The sequence below is a fragment of the Cyprinodon variegatus genome, unplaced genomic scaffold (genome assembly GCF_000732505.1).
Source record: "Cyprinodon variegatus isolate N-32 unplaced genomic scaffold, C_variegatus-1.0 Scaffold638, whole genome shotgun sequence".
In the NCBI taxonomy this organism is placed as follows: Eukaryota; Metazoa; Chordata; class Actinopteri; order Cyprinodontiformes; family Cyprinodontidae; genus Cyprinodon; species Cyprinodon variegatus.
Window position 1 is genome coordinate 305,419 of NW_015151091.1, and position 22,946 is coordinate 328,364.

The 22,946-nt window shown below is 38.6% G+C and overlaps 2 protein-coding genes across 2 annotated transcripts in view; both read right to left on the bottom strand.

The window, feature by feature from the left end:
• Positions 1–1,031: 1,031 nt before the first annotated feature.
• On the bottom strand, positions 1,032–11,535 carry LOC107096626. Its single transcript, XM_015393359.1, has 2 exons — positions 11,111–11,535; positions 1,032–4,078 (listed from the first exon to the last, which is right to left on the bottom strand). Exon 2 carries the CDS (start codon positions 3,586–3,588, stop codon positions 1,735–1,737), a length of 1,854 nt encoding a protein of 617 aa, XP_015248845.1. The 5' UTR covers positions 3,589–4,078; positions 11,111–11,535; the 3' UTR covers positions 1,032–1,734.
• An 8,944-nt stretch (positions 11,536–20,479) lies between these two features.
• The window catches only part of LOC107096620 (transcription factor che-1-like), a 5,998-nt gene continuing 3,531 nt past the window's right edge, over positions 20,480–22,946 (bottom strand). The window contains exon 3 of the mRNA XM_015393353.1: positions 20,480–21,432. Within this exon, the coding sequence (XP_015248839.1) occupies positions 21,252–21,432 (181 nt within the window). The 3' untranslated portion in view covers positions 20,480–21,251. The remainder of the gene's footprint in view (positions 21,433–22,946) is intronic.

Below are 22,946 nucleotides of genomic sequence, written 5' to 3' on the forward strand. Positions count from 1 at the left end.
CTGAATTGAATTTTTTAACACTGTATCCACTGTATCACTTTTAATACTAAGAAAATTAGGATCATTTTACATGTATTTGCAATTCCCATTGACACCTTTACATTCTAGTTCTGTTTTAAAGTTGTCTAAATATTTCTGAACAGGCTACATGCCAATAGCTGGAATTAGGGATTTTGAGTCTTTGAGTTACAATAGTTAGTTAAAAAGTTAGCTAGGCATTAGCAAAAGCATGCTAACGCAAACACTAATGCTAACATTAGGATGCTACAACCATAGGTTACTGTGTCAAAGCTGTTGCATCTCACGTTGTCGCTGGGAAATTTAAATGTATTAACAGTCTCCCATATTACAATAGTTTCCCATATTATTGTATAATAAAATCATATTTGAAAAAAGATTTATCTGGCTGTCCAAACATAACTATTGCTAGCATTACAGGTCAAAATCTGATGGCCTTAGTGTAGTTGTAATTGGTTCACAGGTGTTTATTTTAGATTTCTTCTGCCCAAGTCTTAAAATATAATGGACAGAGCTTTACTGGGTTAGTCGGACGGCTTGTCGTAAAAGTTCCAAAATGTTCATATCCAGAAGTTGACAGGTATGTATGTGCTATTACTAAGATCATGGTAACTTAAACACTTTAACATTAGCTTCCCAGAGCTAACATTAACATGCTACTCGAACATAATGGTGTGTGTGCTAATGCTAGCATTACCATGCTAGTTATCTTCATTGACCTTATCACTTTATCAAATGACACACATTTCGAGAGAGCATATTTAAAGGACTATTCTAATCCCCCTATAAAAATGGCTGGCTTAGTTAGTGAACGAGTGAACAATCTGAACACAGCCTGAGGAATCGGTAACTGTCAAATTTTTTTTACAAGTAGTAATTCACAGTTTTAGTAAAAACAATTTTGAGGCATTTAATTCGAATAAAAAAACAGGACTGTACAAGATGTTTCAAAACAACACACATTACTTGCGAGTCTACATTTTTCACCTCACGCTGCTTTACTCTTTTTTTTGTTTGTTTTTGCCACATTTTTTTTCTTAAAATATATATTTGATATCTGCAAATTTATTTCACAGTAATATACAATCTAAGTGCCTTTGGGAGTAAAGGGGACTTGTGTGCTGATGGTTTTAGAAATCCAGTTTGGTTGACCAGGCTAACGGTGATAAAATATGGTAAATGAGGAGGTTGGGGGGTAACTGCTAAAAGGGGAAAGGAAGTAAAGGAAATATGCATATCTTTGGTAAAAGGAATGCTCCCATAATGCCACAATACAGACTGACCAGCCAATAAGGCAATTTATAAAAATGAATAATTGAATTTTCCCTCAAAGGAAATGTCCAAGTCCAACTGGAGTTTCATCGATCCCTCCTTTATCTGTTATTTTAATTTTGAGGGATCATTGGGAGGTAGGAGAGAGTATAGGAAGGGTCTACAGGTGACACAGTGAATTTGATGGTGATATCTGAAAGAAACTTGACTATCTGGCTGTGAGAAATTCTCCTTCACAGCTGGAAACACACCATACTCAGGGCAAAGTTCCTTTAGACCATGGATGTCGGATCATCCCCATGATATTGATGTTTTCACGCAGTGCTAAATAAACCTCACACAGATCAATGCCTTGTTTTTCTGTCCCACAAAGTGTCAGTGTGAGGTCTGGCTGTCCATTTTCGGCAGATAACCAAGATGTACACAAGCTGCTCAGGTTTGTTCCTAATCCCGCCTCTTGTTCCGTCCACCTCTTCCACCACCAGATCCCTTTTTGCCACCGTCGTTTTTAGTCTCTGCTCTGTCGTTTACGTCGGGCTTGACTTCTTCCACATACTCAGTCTCTTTGCTCTCTCCGTTGGCCTGACCACTGGAGTGGCTGCTGGGCAGCGCTAAGTAGGGATGCTGTGGGAGAGTGGAGGAAGGGGACATGGAGTTGTTGACCAGTCCCTCCACTTGAGCTCCTGCTGCCCCATTGGACAGGGCTCTGTACTTGAGGCGGAGCTTGTGGGGAAGGGCAGTGGCTTTGACCTCGGCTTGGTATTCGCCGTGCAAACCACCAGCTCCCTCTGCCTTCTGGTGGTAGCTGCTGATGTCTGAAGAAGATGATGAAGGGGATTCATCATCAGTGGAGCCCTCTTTATCAGAGCTACGAGGGTCTCCGTCACTTGATGAGGTGTCTTTAGCAGAGGAGATCTCCTGATAGAAAGCATCAGGTCTGGGACCTCCTTCATAGGTGAGCACAGGGGGCTCTTCATCCAGTGTGCTGAGGTAGCCATTATGCTGCATGAAAGACTTGCTCTCCTCACTGCTAATAAGCTCAGGGGCGAAGGAGTTCTGTTGAACTCTCTCTTTGTGCTGAAGACTGTTCTCCTGAGCCACGTAGTTGTATGAGGGAAAGTTATCATGTGGCAGTGGGGCACTGTGATTGTTGTACCTTTGTTGGAACTTCTCTGAGGACTCTGTGTGATCATCAATGTATTCATACTGAGGCGAATCCATTGTCTTTGTCCTCTCTAGCTTCTCGGCAACCTCAGAGATGGTTACTGAGCAGTCAGAGTACTCTGAGGGTAAGCTGTGCTGGATGTGCTGCGATGGTCTGCTCTGATGGGACTGCTGGTCCTCAACCTTCTGGTTCTCCATGGGGTAACAGCCACTGCTGGAACGGTACAAGATGACGCTCCTCTGGGCAGAGGTGGCCTGAGGAGGGGGACTGGTTGTCTCCATGTGGCATTGTTGTTGTTCCTGTTGATGATGCTGGTAGTCTCTGGCAATGTCTGCTACTGTGGTGTTTTGCTGGTGAGGGGTAACCAAAGTGGTGTTACCACAGTAAGCTCCATTTGGGATCCCATTGGTCATTCCGTTGGGTATCATGTCATTTTCCATTCCAACCACCTCCATGCCTAAAGGCTCCTTTTTTATGTTGTAGCCGATTGGGTCAGGGCTATCTCTGGAGGATCCATCAGACATATCAGACACAGAGCCCAGAGGGGAGTACTTGTGGAGCATGCTGTGACGTTCACTCCGACTGCACTGTTCAGCTTCAGATGAGTCAGAATTCAGCATTACCTGGGACGCACTAGAATACCCGCTGCTCGAGTGGTAGGCATTACTGTTAGGGGTGCAGTTGGTGCTGCTCCCGTTGCTACCTGGGTTTCCATCGGCGGCACTGGTGGAGATCTGCTGACTTTTCTCCATGTAGGATGATGCACTGATGAGACCAAAGCGCAGTTTGAGCTGAAGGAGTTCAGTCTTCAGACGAACATTTTCCTCATTAAGCGCCATGACGCGGTTTTCCAGCACCATATCGTTGAGGCGACGCTTCTCCCTTGAACGCTTGGCCGCCTCATTGTTCTTCCTCCGCTTTTCCCAATACGAGGCATCTTTTTTCTCATCAGAAATGAACTCTCGCTTGCGACGTGAGGTCATGGTTGGTTTAGAGCCTTTGGGCTGGCGGCTGACCCGCGATGAGCCATCAGGATCAGGGGAAGGTAGACTGCCATTGTAGGGCGAAAATGCCTCGACTTCCATAGTGCTTTTGTTAGTGTTGGTCGTGATATGTAGAGTGAGACTTTCCATGTTTTCCCAACTGGGGGCCACAGTATGACCCAATAAAGGGCAAAGGGGGACTTCAGATCCTTAAGCTATTTGAGCCTTCTACTTTGTTGGTATGGTTTTTAACCTATGTGGCTGGATCTGCGAAAAATTCTGGATGAGGTATTTGTGCTTGTTGAAATGACTGCCTCATTGATTTCTCTTTCTTATCCTCCCAAAGGTCAAGACTTTCAAGTGTCTAAATTAGCCAAAAATATTAAAAAGAGGTGAAACTCTACAAAAACTTCAGACATTGAAGTAGTGTACTGAAAAATACAAAAATAAATAACAGGAAAAAAGGTTGAAAGTTGAGTAGAGGGATTTTCAAGCTGATTCTTCAAACTTTTGAGTCAATCTTCATCAGAGAAGTAGAGCCTTTCTGGATACCTCTTGGATTCTTGCTGAGTCTTATGCAGGATGTAGGTCAATACGTCTTCTCCAGGGCTCTTTGAGGCATTGGCCTTTAACCGGGTTACTGAGGCAGCATGAAAGAGAAGAAGGGAACAAGAGACAAAAAATAGTTAGTTGAACAGAAGAAGAAAACAGTTTTTGACATTTATTTGGAAAAAGCAAGTCTATGTTTTTATGGTGACGTGGAGCTGCCTGTTGTCCTTCACTTGGTACAGAATGTAGTTGTTTATAGCTAATCCTTTGGTAGATAAAGATGATAAGCGCCACACAGAAAAGCAGAGATGGCTGCTTTTAAACATATGCAAACAGAGCTGCATCTGCAGAACTCTGTTACATGACTTGGAGTGAAATCAGCTGACCTAGTGCAAGCTCTGCAGAGGCAACCTAGTAAAGAGCTGAGGGAGGAGAGACTGGATTTTTGTACAGTTGACACTTTATTATGGTGCATGAAGAAAGTAACAGTTTGTGCCATTTCTGATTGTGTGGCCTGTGGGCTCTATCACAACAACATATAAGTTTCTCTGATAGCCATTGCAGTTCCTAAAATTACACAACAGCAAACTGAGCTTCCTTGTGTCATCTCAACATTGCAGCTAAACAGGAAGCCTTTCCCACTCGTCAAGTTTCACCATAAAGTTAAAAACAATGCACCACAAACGGATGTTGACAGCGAGCCTGGATTATGTAACAGCTAGATGGGCTCTGGTTCCTATGGTGCTCTCGCTGTACGATGTTTTACAGTTCATAAGCAGCAATTAATTACACATCACAGCACTGAGCCCTGCAGTGCCTTCTGAACATGAAGACATCCTATTATGACAGAGAGTGCATGTAATCTAGGTCATTGTGTTTCTGATAACAAAGATGGCTTTGCTTTGTTGCCACACTGGATTTGAATGTGAGGTTCAATTACATGTTTTGCAGCAGAATTGCTTCAGTCACGAAAGTCTCTTAAAACATAGTTTAACAAGAATGTGATTTTACCAGTTGGGAGTTGAATTGAGTCCTATTTTTAGCTTTAGATGACACAAATAGAAAGAGAAACAACGTTAGAGATGACCTCTTTAAAAGGTACTTATGAACTGTAATGTTAAATTTACAAACAATGTTATCACTGTTTTATCTACATGCTTTCAGAGGAACTTAGGAAAAATCAGTCTTTCAGATACTAGAATCAGCTGAGTTTTCCTGAACAAAGTTTGTTATGAAAAAATAAATAAATTTTTACATTTTTATTCCATTTCAATGGCTGCATAGAATGTATGAATGAGAAAAGCTATATAGCTTAAACGCAATGCTTTGCAGCAGTTTTTTAAAAGTTTAATAAGTAAAAAAAAATCTAGTTAGGAAGACATACTTTGGTGCATCAGTGAAATATTTTATGTTTTTTAAGGTTGAATTCAAAAATACTTTCTGTAAAACAAACATATGTTGCAAAGTAAGAAAAACAGAAAAACAATTACTCAGTACCGAGGAAATTGGGCATATTCACAGTTAATCACAAAGTAGGTCATGCAGTCTGTTTCAGTTTCAGTTTCAAGCATCCAGCATAATGATGTGAGGATATTTTCTCATGGTCAAGCATGAGATTAGGCATGCACTGCCTCAGTTCTGTATCAGAGATACAGATATGCTATACTGTTCATTGGATTCAGTAGCTGTGGTTCTCAAACCTGCAGCAGCCTGGATCAGCTGGTGGTCTCATTTTTCATAATGAAATGCTAAATGCCTAATAAGCAGATGCTAGAATTGATTCTCTCTGACACTGGTTAACTTCTTTTGGACAACTACGTAATCAAACATTCAGTAATTATTTCACTAATAAACTGATGAATATTGATGGATATTCCACACATACCAGGGTTTCAATATAATGTGGAATTGAATCACCTCTACTTAATCAGCATAATCAAACTATCGGTTAACTTCTAACAAATCTGTATAACTAGTCTGTATAATTTGATAGAATGTGTGTGTAAAGTCCCTTGAGTTGACATATTCATTGAATCGGCTCTACAAAAATGAATTGAATAAAACTAAATGTAGTTTGTTTCAAATCAAGAACACCAATATTTAGGGTTTGGATTAAGAAACGTCTCTCTGCATAAAGCTCATTGCAGTCTATCCAGACATGACCGCAGACTGTATACAGGGCTGAACAAAAACAATCTCAAAACATTCTTCCTTTTGCTACGCCTGAATGAAAACCAGGAAAAAACGTCATTGTTATCCTAGAGCTGAATGTGGCAATCGCCATACTGGTAAAAATTAACCCACATTTTGCTGACTGTCTTACATATTTTCTATTATTGAATCTGCAACAAGCTGTGAGCTAAAGCATCTTAAGCCAGGCATACGCTGTATGATTTTTTTGTCCTTTTCGGGATGACTCTCCAGTCGTGCAAGAATTTTTCAACGGGCCGAGTTTCAGCATCGTTGCGCGTCATGTAGTATACAGGGGGTAACGAGGGGCGATAAGCCTCTCAAGACCACCTCCCGATCAGGAATCGCAAGGTCGGGATCAAATCAAACAGGTTTGAAATTCCATCGTAAGGTCGCATCAGAGCTTCGGAACGCAGTGTGAGAACATGCATCATGGGAGAGAACTTTTAAACCCAGTAGTTTTCTCGTACAGTTTGTGCTGTAGCTACGTGCAACGGTTGAAAATATCGTGCAGTGTATTCACGCTTTAGTCACTAATAAATCTACATTAGATAAGGTCATTAAGTGTAGTGAAGGTCTGTCCTACATGCCAAGCTTATTATTAGCATGGAAACAAATATATGTAAGGTACTTTGAATATATTTTACTACATATTGCACGCAAACCGGACTTTCTGTTCACAACATTGCAGGTGTTTTATAGCGATGATTTTATAGATTTCGTAGGCTTTCAACAAAACCTAGTTGGTGGAACAAAACTGGCTTAAATGTATCATTTCCCCTCAATCAGTACTGAAGATCTAACAGCACAGAGGTATTTCAGTGGAACTCAACTTATCCAGGCTTCCTCTGCTTCCACCAGACTTTGCAACCCTGTTACATAACCCCTAACTTACCAAGAAAACATATGAAGCTTAAGCTCTGGACAAAAAGATGTTTATTTCCCTTCTTATGACTCAGATGTGTCCTTTATAGCTTCTGCATGCAACACAAAGAGATGTGAACTCAATCGCACAAAAACGATGTGGAAAAATGTAGGCTAAAAGTCTCCGCCCTCTCCGACGTTGGATAATTTTCATCAAGAGCGACAAAGAGAGAGGCAGCGCTCAAACAAAGGCAGGCGAGAAGAAAGCACGCATGCACACGTCTCTGCGCTGTCCCACTGACCTAGAAACAACGCAAAGCAGTAAACACTCCTCCTGTCTTTGACGGTGTGTGCCTCTAAATAGGTCAGTGGGACTGCAAGGGAGGGGAGAAGCAGGAGAGCATTAGAGGGTACGCTAAAAATAGTGACAGAGGTAAGGGAGGGGGGATCTGGTGACAGAAGGAATTCAGTTAGTGGACATGAGAGGAATTTTACAGACCCGACTGCAGTAAGATGTAACAAGGTGATCTCTAATATGTAATGTTCAGCGACATAAGGTGGATGGTGTTTCTTTATGCAACACTAACAACCCAATCACTGGAGAGAGCTTGTTACACCTTTACCCCATTACGTTACACCAGAAATCAGTGGCAGATGGGAGAATTATAACCAGAGATAGCGCAACAGCATTGACGTCATGGCACACACCCATCTCTGCAGCCAAATTCACTTCCAGGCTCCATCTCAGGACTGCTCTGGGAGGGGCTGGCGTCGTGGCTCATCGCCTACGTGCTCTGAATTTTCTCCTGGCGAGGAGCAAAGCTTGTGTAACATATTCATATTACAAAGCAGCAGATGCTACAGGTTTACAGGCTGAACTCAGATACCGCTGTAGAGGCGAGAGATAAGAGCTGGGGCATGGCGCATTTTGTAAATTGCTCTTTGTGTGCTTAAAAAGAATGAGTCAGTTTGAGCTGCTTTCTGTCTGCCCCCCCACCACCACTAAGGTACTTCACAGCCACTTGCCACTCTGTGGAGGAATTCTCCACCTTTGACCCTCTGCGAGGCAAGCATGGGTAAAACGGCACAATGTCCTCCTCCCCCTCCTCCATGCTTAAAACGATCCAACACCACACACGTGGAGGAGGCCCCAACTAGGAGCCTCCATTTTTTTTTGTGTTGTTGTTTTTTTGTTCCCCCCACTGCTTTTGCGTCAAACAAAACTTGGAGACAAGAATTCCCTGGCAGGGCCTAAGCTGGATATGACAATGTGCCATTCAACAGCCTGTGATTAGTAACTGGAAAGAGATGGGGGCAGGATTTTAAACCATTTCTCCATCAGTTCAACTGGATTTCAAAAGAAGACATGGAAGCCGGGTTGCAACAGCAACAAAATCTCTAATCTTTTGTAATCCAGAGCCTCAGCCAAACCAAAAAAAAAAAAAAAAGTAGTCCACCACTTGCCCTGCAAACCTTGCGTCTCTCCTCCTCACCCAGATCCAGGTCTGACCTACATTCAGAGAGCTGGCTGGGACAGAGTGAGCAACGCTCCCACTATGTAACCAGACCGACTGGCAGCAGCCGGATTCACCAGAGCTGTGCCTGCCCTCACCAGACAGGAGTTTCCAATGTATTGCATCACAAGTCTGGAGGCTCCACTAACTTTATGACAAACCCAAACCCAGACGCCACCAAAAGGTCTGCTGCAAAACTCTGTCAGATAAGAAAAAAGCTGCACCTGGTTTGCCCTGTTGCTATATGTTTTCTGTAGAGGAACAGAGGCAATCGGGTTAAAAATAGCAGCAGCAGACAGTGAGCAGCTGTGTTACATCACTGCTGAAAGCATTTTCTAAAAACACATCTCCCACTGTGAACATTTATCCCGTCTCTGCTTTGGAAATTAAGAAATGTCATATGCAGGAATCAACCGGGTTCCTAAAGTTCTTCTGTGCTTTTACAAGCAACAATATTAAAACTTTATGGAAGTTTTATAAAAACACAGGACATCTGAACACAAAACAATTATCTACTGGGATTTTATAATGTTGCTTATCAACAAGCAATAAAAAAAAACTTTCCTAGACAACCAGACAAAATCCATTTGACTAGTATTTTACTGAAAATAACTGTTAATGACTTATTAAGCATCTTTTCTAAAATGATGAATAACGTGATCTAATTATTCATTCTGATATTTGATGTGTTTGTCTTTTTATGTCGTTTTATTAGTCAACCAAGGATGATAAGTGAAGTCAACCTCAGGTTGTGATGATATGATGTGGCAAATCAAAAAAGGATATTACAGGTATTATAAATAGGTTTCAAGAAGTAAATGCAGAGAAATAAGTAAAAATAAGAGGAAGGTCTAGAAATTACAATGTTTCAACATTTGTCAACCCTATAAAGAATAATAAATGATAGAAATCATCTCATACTTTTTAAGACTGCATAGAAACACTGAATCAATGAGTCTATGTTCCAGGGGCGAGCTGGGACTTATTGCTTTAGCCTGCAGTGGGCTGCTGGTTATGTCATACCCTCCCGAAAAACTCTAATAAACTACTACCTGTAACACTAACTGATTAACCCACAGAAATGAGCAAAACTAAAGCTCTACTGCTAATGACCAGTATACCTTTTTTAGCTAAATAAACACTGCTCTCGCATCCAATTTTGACATTTACTTATTCATATTTGGTTACTTTAACACAGTTATTTTATTTTCAAACCCTGCTAATATGAAACAATTGTGTTAAAGTAACTAAATATGATTAAATAAATGCCAAAAGCAGTTGCATTATTTTTTTTCTGTGTATTTTAAAAGAATGACAATTTTCATTGTGAGGCTGTTCTCACTACATAAGGTATTTCCAAAGGGAAATGGGAAGATATGAAAGTGATTAAAGCTTTTTTTCTTTTATTTCTTCCATTATCCTACTTCCAGTCTGCATGATAAAAAAAAGCTTTTACACTTTTCTATTATTGGCGATATTTTCGGTTGGAAAAACACAGACGGTCAAAACACAGAAATTAAACCAGAGCAACCCATTCTTATTTAGGTAACCATGTAATGAAACGAGTTAGCAAGCTACAAATTTATTAGTGTTGACTAATTAAAACCTGTTCTATAAGTAATAGATTTATTTCAAACATTTAGAATATTTATTTTAGCCAGATATTTGTTTCTTTTTTGTAGTACTTTGAGGTCCTTTTGATGAAAAGTGCAGTATAAATCAAATGTATTATTATTATTTTGTTTATTAGAATAGTTATAAATTTATTTTAGACTGAATCACTTTAGAACTGCTATGAAATGACTAAGTTAACTATATTATTGTTAAGGTTCATGCAACAGAATAAAGGCAATTCAAATTTAGATTTTGGTAAAGCTTTTTTTTACACTAAACACAAATATCTTTCAATGTTTTATCATTTATAATACCTTTTTTCTTGTCATATATGACCATTTAGGCTATTCTATTGTTATATACATGCCCACTAAACGCCTATTGCAGATTAATTTAAAATGATATAAAAAAAAAAAGCTAAATTATTCTGGCTAGTTTGGCTTTAACCTGAAGGTGTTCCACATAAACATATATTAATGGAATCAAACCCAAACAAGCTCGATGAGCTTAGATGAATTAAGCAAATAAGTGAATAACTTAATGGAGATGGTATAAAGCGCGTGGAAAGCAGCATGCCACGTGTGGGACTGATCCTGGTGCGTGAATAAAGCGGACATCACTGCAGCCATTAGGGCTTTTACCCAGCCTTGACATTGACCACACATGCTCTCCAGTCTGAAGTTTAAAAAAAAACACACTTTAGCAAAACGCGTCCGCCTTAACTCTCCTACAGCTCGTGCGTTACGTGACCAGAAAGGGAAACCACAAAAGCCTCAGAAACCCCGCACAGACGCGGGATCAATCCGGCGAGTCGCCATGTGAACAATACCCCGGCCACGAGCATCCTGTCCCTCCGATGATAAAGCAGCTTGAAATAAAAGCCACGGTGGGTTTAAAACACGCAGATAAAGACAGGAGTCCTCGGAGCAGTCAAAACATACCTTTCCGTGTCCCGGAGAAGGAGCAGCAGCAGGAGGAAAAAAAACCTTCAGGCTTCCCCCGACACAAAAGCTGTCTCGCTCCCGCTTCCTCCTTCCCGTATTGTCCTTTTAGGCGAGGAAAGCTCCAGCAGGAGGACGGGAGAGAGGAGGTGTGAAATAAACTAAGTTTGAGCGCGTGCCTCTGTGGTGTGAGTCACTGGTTCTCCTGGTTGGATGGATGCTCCTCTGCTCCTTTTTGGCTGTGGCTGCCTGCGCTGCCGGCCGGACACTTTGCTCCAGTTTCTCCCCTGCTGCAGATATGTGTTAGTAGGTCAGCGGTTGCATAACAGCTCTTACGCTGCCGAGTCACGTTTTTTTCTTTTTTTCGGTTCCAGTCTCTCTCTGCAGGAGCTCTACTGGCCCCTGTCTGTTTTCCCCCATCTGCACCCCATCTCCGCCCCAACTGACGGGAGTGGCTGGTTTTATGCAAAGGCTGTGAATCCCTGGATGGTTTAGTTTTTAAAGTCATTATCATGTAGTTTATCGTTGAAGGAATCTGTATCAAAATCAACATGCGCAAAATACAAATTATTAAGAAAAATTTGTATGTGTTCATAATGATATGGAAATTTATGGAAAAGGATTAGGGCCACTGAAAAAATAAAAAAAAAGGTTAACAAATTTTTTTAAATTTCATGTCAGTATAATATGACAAAAAAGTCAGAATTCTGACCTTTTTCTCAGAATTCTGCTTTTTTTCTCAGAATTCTAACATTAGTCTCTGAATTCTGCCTTTTTTTCTCAGAATTCTGACCTTTTTCTCAGCATTCTGACTTTTTTTTCTCAGAATTTTGACTTTAATCTCAGAATTTTGACTTTTATCTCAGAATTATGACTTTTTTTCTCAGAATTATGACATTAATCTCAGAATTATGACTTTTTTCTCAAAATTCCGACTTTTTTCTCAGAATTCTGACCTTTTTTTTCAGCATTCTGACCTTTTTTTTCCAGCATTCTGACTTTTTTCTCAGAATTCTGATTTTATTCTCAGAAATCCGAATTTCTTGTCACAATTCTGACTTTTTTCTCAGAATTACGACTTTTTTTTCTCAGAATTCTGACCTTTTTTCTCAGCATTCTGACCTTTTTTTTCAGCATTCTGACTTTTTTCTCAGAATTCTGATTTTAATCTCAGAATTCCGAATTTCTTCTCACAATTCTGACTTTTTTCTCAGAATTACGACTTTTTTTCCAGAATTACGACTTTTTTTCCAGAATTGTGACTTTAATCTCAAAATTCTGACACTAATCTCAGAATTCCAACTTTCTTCTCACAATTCTGACTTTTTCCTCAGAATTCCGACTTTTTTTCTCAGAATTCTGACTTTTTTTCCTCAGAGTTCCGACTTTAATCTCAGAATTCTGACTTTAATCTCAGAATTCTGACTGAATTCTGACAGCTAGCTAACATGTTAGCATCAAGCTGTAGCCATGTCTGTTTTAAAGACTGAACTAGCTCTCTTGTTTTAATCACCTTCTGCTCTTCCACCCCTCGGGCACGTAAAAACTTGCCTAATTTCATCACTAACACCAATGTGTTAGTGGCCCTCCCTAACAACTCACTCCCTCTCCCTCTCTTCCTTCATGGTGCCCATCTACATTAAAATCCAAAATTCTGAGAAAAAAGTCAGAATTCTAAAAAAAAAAAGTAAGAATTCTGAGATTAAAGTCTGAATTCTGACGTTTTCCCCAATATTAAAAAGAAATAATATTTTTAAAAATCAGTTAACTTGTTTTTATTTTTTCAATGGCCCTAATTCTCTTCCGTAGAAATTCTATCTAATAAAAATGAAAAAGATATATATTTTGATAAAGAACTGCTTCATTTTTTATAGTCCTTATATTTACCTAAAGTATCTTAAACTTAATTGGTTAAATAATTAATTAAAGTTCTGTTAATAATGTGTTTGTGTTATGAAAGGTTTTCTTCGACCTGCTAAATCCTTTGGCTCTGCTTTCGAGCGATATATATGTTTGACTGATGTTTTGGAACAAATGTAAAAATTTGAACAGTATGTGATATCATACCCGAGAGTAAAAACAAACCTCTATATCTCATGACTATATACCACCCCATGCATGAAGCTGTTGCTGAACTGGGAAGCTCCTTCAGTGACAGACTGCTGCACCTTAAATGCAACAGGGAGCGTTATCACAGATCCTTCCTCCCAGCAGCTGGAAGACTTGATAACCACCACTATTCCCATTCCCAACAACCTCAATAAGTTGTTAATTCATGCTGATTTTTTTTTTTTTTTTTTTTTTTTGTTTGTTTGTTTTTCACAGTTTCTGTCTTAGTCAGTTAAATAACATGCTGCTGTTGTTTCACCTTTTTTTTGCACATCTCCAGTGTTGCTGCTATATTTCACATATCCATTAGGGCAAAAATGTCCAGCTGTTATTGATTTTCTTAAATTCTCCAGATACAGAGTATTAAACTGTTAAAACACTGTACAATACTCTATTTGTTTTATCTTCCTATCTGTTACTTTTATACACTTTTTTAAGGTGCAGATTGTGTGACCACTTCTACTATATCCCTTTGTTGGTGTAACACCACAATTTCCCCATTGTGGGACAATAAAGGGAGTTTTTATTCTATTCTATTCCATTCTGTTCTATTCTATTCTATTTTATTCTTTTCTATACTTGTTTCCTATGGTTCGCTTTCTGATGTTCCAAACTTGTTTTTTCATCCTGTTTTATGCCACCTGCAGCTCTTCCCACAGAGCCTTGTTGTTTCCATGCACTGTATGAAAAAGGCTTACCTTTGAAAAGCTTAGCTTTGCCCTTTGGGGTCAGTTCAGCCAAAATGGTGTATAACTGCTAAATGCAGGGGATGTTTTTATGCTTTTAATCAATGTAGGAAAGTTGATATGAAACATTTAATGTCTTCTAAAGAGCCAAGACATTGAAAGTGATGAAAGGCACAACTTTGGATCTGTTTGAAGATAATTACTCCACTAAACACATTGTTACCTTGTGTGATGTCAACGAATGCCACCTAAAAAAAAAAAACAACCAAGATATCAGGAATATTTTAGAGGTCTGGTTTATCCTTAAATCCTAATTTCTTTAAACAGTTAATGCTAAGCCAAGGCCTACTTCAAAAAGGTGACACATATCTTAGAGAGGAGAGTGCTCTGATTTTTTAAAATCAAAATAAGCTGTAAATGTCCTCAAGCGGTTGGCTAGAAATATCCCTATCTGGATTGAAACTGCTCTATTTAATTAGAAAAAAATAAGACAGATATTATGAAGAAAAAAATAATATACCAATAATGAATGACACCAAGCTGGATGGCATCAATGGCTTTTCAAAAAAAGAACGATATCAACTAATTATTGCAAATTAGTTGAAGGAAAACAAAGCAAATGTTTTGAAGGGGCCCCAGACTGATCCCCAGCCTCAGACCTACAGGAAACGTGTCCACTGAAAATTGTGATGTATTTCATACAGTTTATAAGGTAATATTACCAAACACTAAGATAATGTATGCATACCTCTAATAATTAGGAAAGCATCACACTTCTTAAGGGATCTCCCTGCCCTTGTATCCATATTTTTTTGCCTTGGGTTATGGCTATAGCAGTTTTACACCTAAAGTTTTTTTTTTTTTTTTTTTTTGCAGACTAGCTGCAAAGTCAGATCAGATGGAGAAAGTCTGTTAATTTCTTGTCTCGACACAGATTTTAATTGGTTTTAGGTCTGAAGAGGGTCATCCCTACAGATGAATTATAGCACTGACTGTATGCTGAAGGCACTGACCTGCTGGAAGTGAATGTCCATTATTATTTTAAGGCTCCGTCTTCTTATCAATTCTCCAATTTTCCAGCTCGCCTGTCCTGTCTAAAATGAATGATCACAGCATGATTCCGCCACCAATATGTTTTACCCTGGGGAATAATCTCTGTATGATGCAGTTAAGTTTCTGTTAGTTAATTTATCGACTTATTGTTATTCTTAATACATAACTGTATTCTAAAATTATTCAACCACAAACATCGGCTGAGGTGCAAAGCAATTTATATCAACATCAACATATATCAATATCAACATTTTCTATATCTGCACACTAAATCCAGGTTTTATACAATGGAAAAAATTGTTTGCTTCACTGTTTTCTTACATTCTGTTTTGGTTTGCTTGCTCTGAAGTTCTAAATCAAGACAATTTATCATCAAAGACAGCATCATTTTACTTTTCTCATATTTACTGTTTTTTTTTTTTTTAAGAAAGCAAAGCGTAAATGTTCTGTTTCCTTGCAACCACAGTTGCTTCATATCAAAAGCAGATATGTAGGTTTTTTTTTTTTTGTATATTTGTTACTCCAATGAAATCAGAGTTTTCTATTGGAGCTTTTCCAATATCCCGTTGTTCTCAGTATTCCATAGTCCCTGTGGTCTTACACCAGTGGTGCTTGTAGAGCCATCCCTTCCCCCATCTCTGTCTGCAACCACACACGTGCACTAGCTCACCACATACACATATCATTACCACCATTACCGTGTTGGGGAAACAGCAGCCTTGAACTTGTCTGGCTCCTCCTTCCTCCCAGTCAGTTCTCTGTCAGAGGCACCAACCCCCATCACCCTCCACCATTTCTCCAGCTGCAGCTCCAGCTGTGGTGTGGCAGAGCCTGCTAAGCAACCACAAAGCTTTCACTGCCTCTCCTACATATTTAGAGGGGGGGTTATCAGACTAGATCACAGACAAAGGGTCTGGTGTCTGTTTGGCTGTTTTGGTGAGAAGAGACATTTATTTACTGTACATTTAACCTACGTAGCCTAACACTGAATCATATTTGCCCACATCATTAAGAGTTCAAGTGTGCTAAATCACAATTAGAAAGCCTTTCCTTCAATATCCAGATTTACTCTTTCTGCCAGTGCAGCATGTGGTTGTGTAGTAAACACAAAAGAAACTGCTGTGAATGAATGAATGAATGAAATTCATGCACATGTAGGCCCTTAGCGCCCTCTAGTGTGGCAATAAAAAGCAAATGCTGAATGAATACAAATAGGCAAAGATGACATTTAACTTCAACATATTTCTAGGGTTAATAATCTAGTAATGTATGTCTTTTTCTTACTGCAGCTGTCTGGTTGTTTGCGATCCAAGGTCATATCCTTGTTCTGAATGGGATGATATGTGATAATCATGGCTGCGTTACTTCCACATGGGACAATCTGTTTTCAGCTCAGCCTCAGAAGGCTAAAAATAGCCTCTTTTTTACTGTTTTCCATCTGACGTGATCGATGACTCATTCAGGATCTCACTATCCCCCTCCCATCCCCGTCCCCTCTGAGTGGATCACCTTTACTGAAAGAGGCTGGGTTGAAACCATGTCCACAGTTTTATTAAAGAAATAATTAACATCAGATTGCTTAATCAAGCTCTATATAAGATAGTAAGATCTGTATAGTGCATCTGAGCCAAAGATTTCAATTAAATGCTACTGAAATATACAGATCTTCAACTTGGAGCATGGTGATAAAGGATGTGTGACCTTCAGAACAAAGACGTTTCTCCACTGTGCATATAGAGTTTCAACAGAAAGGATCAAAATGTCTGCAGTTGAGTCTAAACATCAATTAAAAAAAGCTGATTTCATTAAATCTATTAAGAAACTGAAAAAAACACTAAAATCTATGTTATATTAAACATAGAGTAATATATTTCAGGGATTTATGGTAATTTTGCTGATTATATTGTACAGCTAATTCAATTCAATTTTAATTCAGTTTATTTATATAGCGCCAAATTCACAACACATGTCATCTCAAGGCACTTCACAGTTCAACCAGATCATACAGTCCAATTGATACAAAGTTTTCTATCTAAGGAAAACCAGTTGATTGCATTGACTCATTGACTCAAATACAATAATGATACTAATGAAGGTGACTGCTGAAAAAGCTGGATGATCACAGATCTGCATCAAATTATATTACAGGAAAGTTGAGTGGAGGGAAAAGTTTGAAAGCATGGATTTTGGAAGCTTACGTTGATTCTTCAGACAAAAGTGAAATCTGGATTTCATGTGAAAATCCAGTGTTTAGACAAACACTGACTTTAGACAAACAAGATGCTTGATGTCTTAAGCACCATCAAAAACAGTTAAAAACAAAAAACAGGATACCACAAAAAAATAACAAATAACAAAAATAAACATTTTGTCACTCCCTACCCAGAATCAGGATTCACTGGACACCAGTGAAAGAAAACCAGAAAAATCACTCCTGTTGGAAAAACATGTAAAAACCTTGGTGCATTTTTTTGTCCAACTCCTAACTCCACTACAGTTCAGATCTGTTTGCTAAACATCTTAATATCCCAGTGTGCAACTAGTTGAAGGACAAAAGTAAAACTCCACCAGTTTGCAAAAAATTCTTAATCTCTTCCAGTTGGTGATTAGATGAATTCACTAATTTGATTCTACATGCTCTAATGGTTAAAAGAGGTAAAATTGGACCAATCCAACCTGGAGTTAGACCCCTGTATAAAGCAGTGGTGGCTAAGAGCAGTTTGTAGGCTCATATGCTCAGCATGAATGCTTGCACAGGTAATGTCCACAGTTGGGTTAAGTGTGTCCAAAGCCTTATGCATGATATTTGTGAAGGTTTCCACTCTGTATAATGTGCTCAAATGTTTTTTAGCACTAACAATATAATCAGTAGAGCATAAGAGGTTAGGTCCAGTATGAAGTCTCCAGCCAGTGATGATTTATGAAACCATGTCATCTGCTTGTGTTGGTCCAATGATCCCAATATTAGAGATGTCAAAGTCAGATTACTATATGTCCATTTATCGATAAGGATAATTTATTTCCCAGAAGGACCTACTGACATATTTCCAAAACTGTCAATACGCTATGTAGAGGGTATAAATATGCTGTGTGCAGCAAGGTATAATTAAGTGTAAGAGGAGGACAGCAGAGCCAATAATGTAAACGAGCCGAAGACCACATTTATAGCAACCTGGATTTCCTTAACACCAAAAACAGCTCCGCAATAAAAATCTTTTTAAGAATTACATTTAAAATGGTCAGATTTTAGATAAATGCACACTACTGCTTTTGGTGTAATTGATTTATGTTACGGCCCCTGGCCTTTTAAGACTGTGCAGGCTTGTTTTGTTATGCAGGTTCAGGTGTGACAGAACACCTTCCTGTTTGGCTGTCTGAAGGCTGCAGAGGAGCAGTGACGTCATTGGACCAGCAGAGGCCTGTCAAGCCAATCAGATGTTGATGAAGCCCATCTGCGTCATATAAAAAGCTTTCAATTGGGGGACAGCTAGTAGGAAGAGGTTTTGTTAAGCTGTTCCCCCACCTTTGGTGTTTAAAACTGCTTTGGGCAATTTCAACTATTTGCTCTTACTTGTTCTGTAAGTCGGAGGTCTTCGACAGGGGGTCCTCAACCCCTAGGAGGTCCACGGAGGTACTGCTTTGGGGTACAAAAGAGTCTAAACGCAAAGGAAAATGCAAAGAAAAAAAATCTTTCAAGAATAATTTTTTTTTCTTCCATATTCTAAGATGTGGCCAGTAAACTAGCTTATATTATTCACATTTAATTAATTCACAATTTAAAATTCTTCATTGACACGTGTTAGGGTTAGAGTTAGGGCAAATGTGCCACAGTTCAACAAAGAAATATTTCTTCATATGCAGTAAAATGCTTTAATTTAAACTCAAATCTGTAAGGTTAAAAGATTAAAGTTACATCATCAAATTATTGATATTATTGATTCCATTGATTCAATCAATTATTGATGAATAATTGTGTGAATTTGTTGATGTGGAGTACACCCCAGACAGAGGCAACACATAGACAGACAGGTCAGAAAACCATGCAATTACCATCTCATCTTACATTAATTCAAAATATTACACCCTGGATTTTGGCACTTATGGTCTTATAGACTTGAGTCACTCTTTGGATGGCTACATTTTCCTTTTACCTGAGTAAAACTAGGATGAAGTAGTAGTACTCTCACTTGAGTGCAATTTTTTGGCACTCTACCAACCTCTGAGGGTCTCCTCTATGAGACCCTTCTGGTGCGTCTCTCCAAACACTTCAAATGGAAAAAAAAAAATCTGAGAATCTGATCACTTCTACTGTAGTTCAAACCTCGTTTCTCTTAAAGGCAAGCAAGAAGTGCCTTTGCAACACATAATGTTGGCAACTTGGGCAGTTGCGGCCTAGTGATTAGGGCATAGAGCTCGAAAACCTGAGGTTCTGAGTTCGAGACCCACTACCACAGACAGCCACTCTGGGTCCCTGAGCAAGACCCTTAACCCCACACTGCCCTCCAGGACGATGGCAGCTCACTGCTCCCTAAGGGGATGGGTTAAATGCAGAGCGTTAATTTAATTGTTCTGTACTTGTGACAGTGTAATGACAATAAAAGCTGGAAAAAAATAACACGTACCAGGGACTGTACAAGTAACAGAACAGTGTGTAAGGTGCATATAATTTCATATCATAATATTGCCCTTGGCAACTGCCCATATGATCCACACCAAATACAGCCACTGGTAGATGTTGGCAGGTTTGGGTGTTAGCTACTACCATACCCCTTTAGCTCAAACCAGCTTTACTTCTTTTTTTCCCCAGTCATAAAGGGTGATCAAGAGCCTCTGCATAAACTGGTTTCATTTACAGTGATTTTCATGATAATTTAAAGGGGTGTCAATAATGGTGGCACCCTGTGCTCCATGAAAAAGAATCCAAGTTTCAGTTGAAGAAATGCTCATCACTAGCCATTCATCTTTTGCATATGCAGCTGCAATGATCTTGAATCCTTTTTCTCTTATTTACATCTCATAATTATTCTTCATAGCCTGATCAGTTTCCCCAATGAATAAAACACTCTGCATCTTTATGCATGTCCTGCTAATTTGGATTATTGGGCTATGTCATGACTGAGGGTTATACATAAGGGTATGCATGATTTGTTTGTGCATAATTTGATGCTACTGGCTGATGGCGTGCTCCACGACATCCTTTTGATTTCCATCATGACATAATCAGGATGACTCAGCGGGTGCTCTGTTACATAAGCAGATTGTCATCCTCACCTCCCCCTTGACCAGATTAGAAACACAGTAGACTGAGTTTCCAGCAGCCTACTGACATAAGCCTGGAGATCCTAATATGGTAGGAAAACACTGCTGCCTACAGGAAGAGGCTGATATTACAATTTGTTTATGTTAGTATTTTTTTTCTCAGAAACTGGATTAACCATTTTTTTCCTTAATTCCCTGAACAGCATGCAATAATAATCCAAGGAATTCTGAAATGTAGCATAAGAAGACTTTATTTCTTGATTTTTCACAGTTCAAGAGCACTTGTACAACATTAAAACTTTCTTTGCAGAATAAAGATAACATTTACCAATAATATAGTACCTACTGTTGGTATGAAAATTCATAAATATAAACACACTCGGTTTTAGTGAATAATAGAGAGCCTAAAGTATTAAATATTTACAGCTTTATAATAAAAGAAAAAAGCAGAAAATGATGTCATTCTTAACCTACAGCTCATTAAAAGTACACACTGTGGTCTATAGTGCTATTTGACTGATTGTACAACTGATCGAGCTTTTAAAGATATCAACTTTTTTCTTTACTTTTCTCTGATAATCACTTTGCTTAGTTGATGCACTGCTTCTGAACCTGTTTCACACTTTTTTTCTGTTAGTGTTAGGCTATTCATCCACATGCCCATAATATATACAGTGTTGGTTTAACAGGCTTTCACTGGTCCTCATGTAAGTTTTGCAGGGTTTAAAAATTCCCAGCTCATTACTTTTCACGTGGCTGATAAAGGAAGTTCATTTTTATTTTCTTTTAATCTTGTTTGTGTTTATAGGGATCATGCAAGGAAAATGTATTTTCAATCAGGAGAACATGAGAGCTGTTGAAGGTCCTTATAGTGAGAGCATGAGTCGTACAAGCAGAAATAATAAAAAAATTAAAAATAAAATGTCATATGTTAAGTACTACTCTGTAAGGCAATAATTACCCGCAGGCGAATGTTTAAACATTGGTTATCAGTAAAAGGACTGAAGACATTGTGGAGTGGTTCTAATGGTCAGTCAGGTGTGTCTCTTCATGTGCAGAGCCAGGTGGTCTGAGCGGGAGAAAGCCCTCTGACACAGCATGCATTCATATGGTTTCTGACCCGTGTGTTTCCGATAGTGACGTGTCAGTTCATCAGAGCGGGCAAATTTCCAGCTACAGCCTTCCCATGGACAACGGTATGGCTTCTCTCCTGTGAAATAGTTCAAATAGATTTTTATATGGAACTCCAAAAGAGTTACTTTCATTTCATTTTTCTAAAATGCGGTCAGTAAACCAGTTTATATGATTCACACAAAGCACTTAATTTATTCACAATTAAAACATTTTTATTGACACTATGTGTTAGGGTTAGAGTTAGGCCAAATGTGCCACCGTCCAACAAATAAATATTTCTTCATATGCAGTAAAATGCTTTAATTTAAACTTCAATCTGTAAGGTTAATAGATGAAAGTTATTTGTAGAATATATCCTCAAATTATTGATATTATTGATTTCATTGATTCAATTATTCAATTCAATTAATTATTGATTAATAATTGTGTGAATTTGTTGATGTTGAGTACACCCCACACAGAAGCATCACATAGACAGACAGGTCAGAAAACCATGCAATTAACATCTTATCCTACATTCATTCAAAATATTACACCCTGGATTTTAGCACTCTTGGTCCTTTTATAGTAAACTTTATAGTAAACATAAAATGAATAAGAAAAATAGTAACTCTTCTGCTCCAATGACATCAATAAAATGTATAAATTTTATTGATTGATTGACATGTGGCCAAGGACCGGTGGTCCTTGGCCACATGTCCTTTCCTGTCAGCCTACTGTCAAAAAAATGAGCCACTAGTGTTGCAAAAAAAAAAAAAAAAAAAAAAAGAGAATTCAAACTTCTGAAAGTATGAAATTCTGACACACTGGTCAATAATTTCTATTTTTTTTTTAATAAGATTAATTTTCATTTAAATTTGCTTTACCGGAGGCCATGTTTATCCTTGTTTATCAAAGTACGCTTACTGCCACCCACCGGTTTGTGATGTCACAGTGCGTTTTTGGCTGTTGAGCAAGTCCCAGTGCTCTATCTGGTGTTTGTATTCAAGTCATCTTGAAAACATTCTTCTTCGAAATGTTGGCTACATATTAGTATTTTTTCTCTGGTCAGAAGTTTGAAGGCAAATCCTCCCTCTTCAAGTTAGCAATCCACTGACGAAGCTGTGGTGGATGATTATAAATCAGAAAGGTGAAATAAACTTTTTTTTTTTTTTTTTTCCTTTTACCCAATGTATTACAACATCTAAATGCCATGCATGTTGGCATTGTCAGTTTAACTATATCTCTCACGTATTTTAATTGTGAAATCCTCTTGAAATCTTAAATAATTATTGTTGATTGCAGATGTGTCCAGTAGTTCCCATTGACTTTGCTTGTAAAGCAAGGAGAATGGCCTTCGGTTCACTGCAGTGTGACGTCACTGCTGGAAGATGTCAGGAGTGAGGTGTTACTATATTTGGGCATAAATGGCTGATCCCACACTCAGTGATCACAACGAATAATATTGTTTTCATTTTTTTACTGATTAATTCTAAATTCATAAAATCACCACAAACGTATTAGTTTTAGGTATAAATAATGATCCACTGATCATTCCTTGCTGACCGGACTTTTCCTTTAACAGTTCTAGCTGTGTGTGTGTGTGTGTGTGTGTG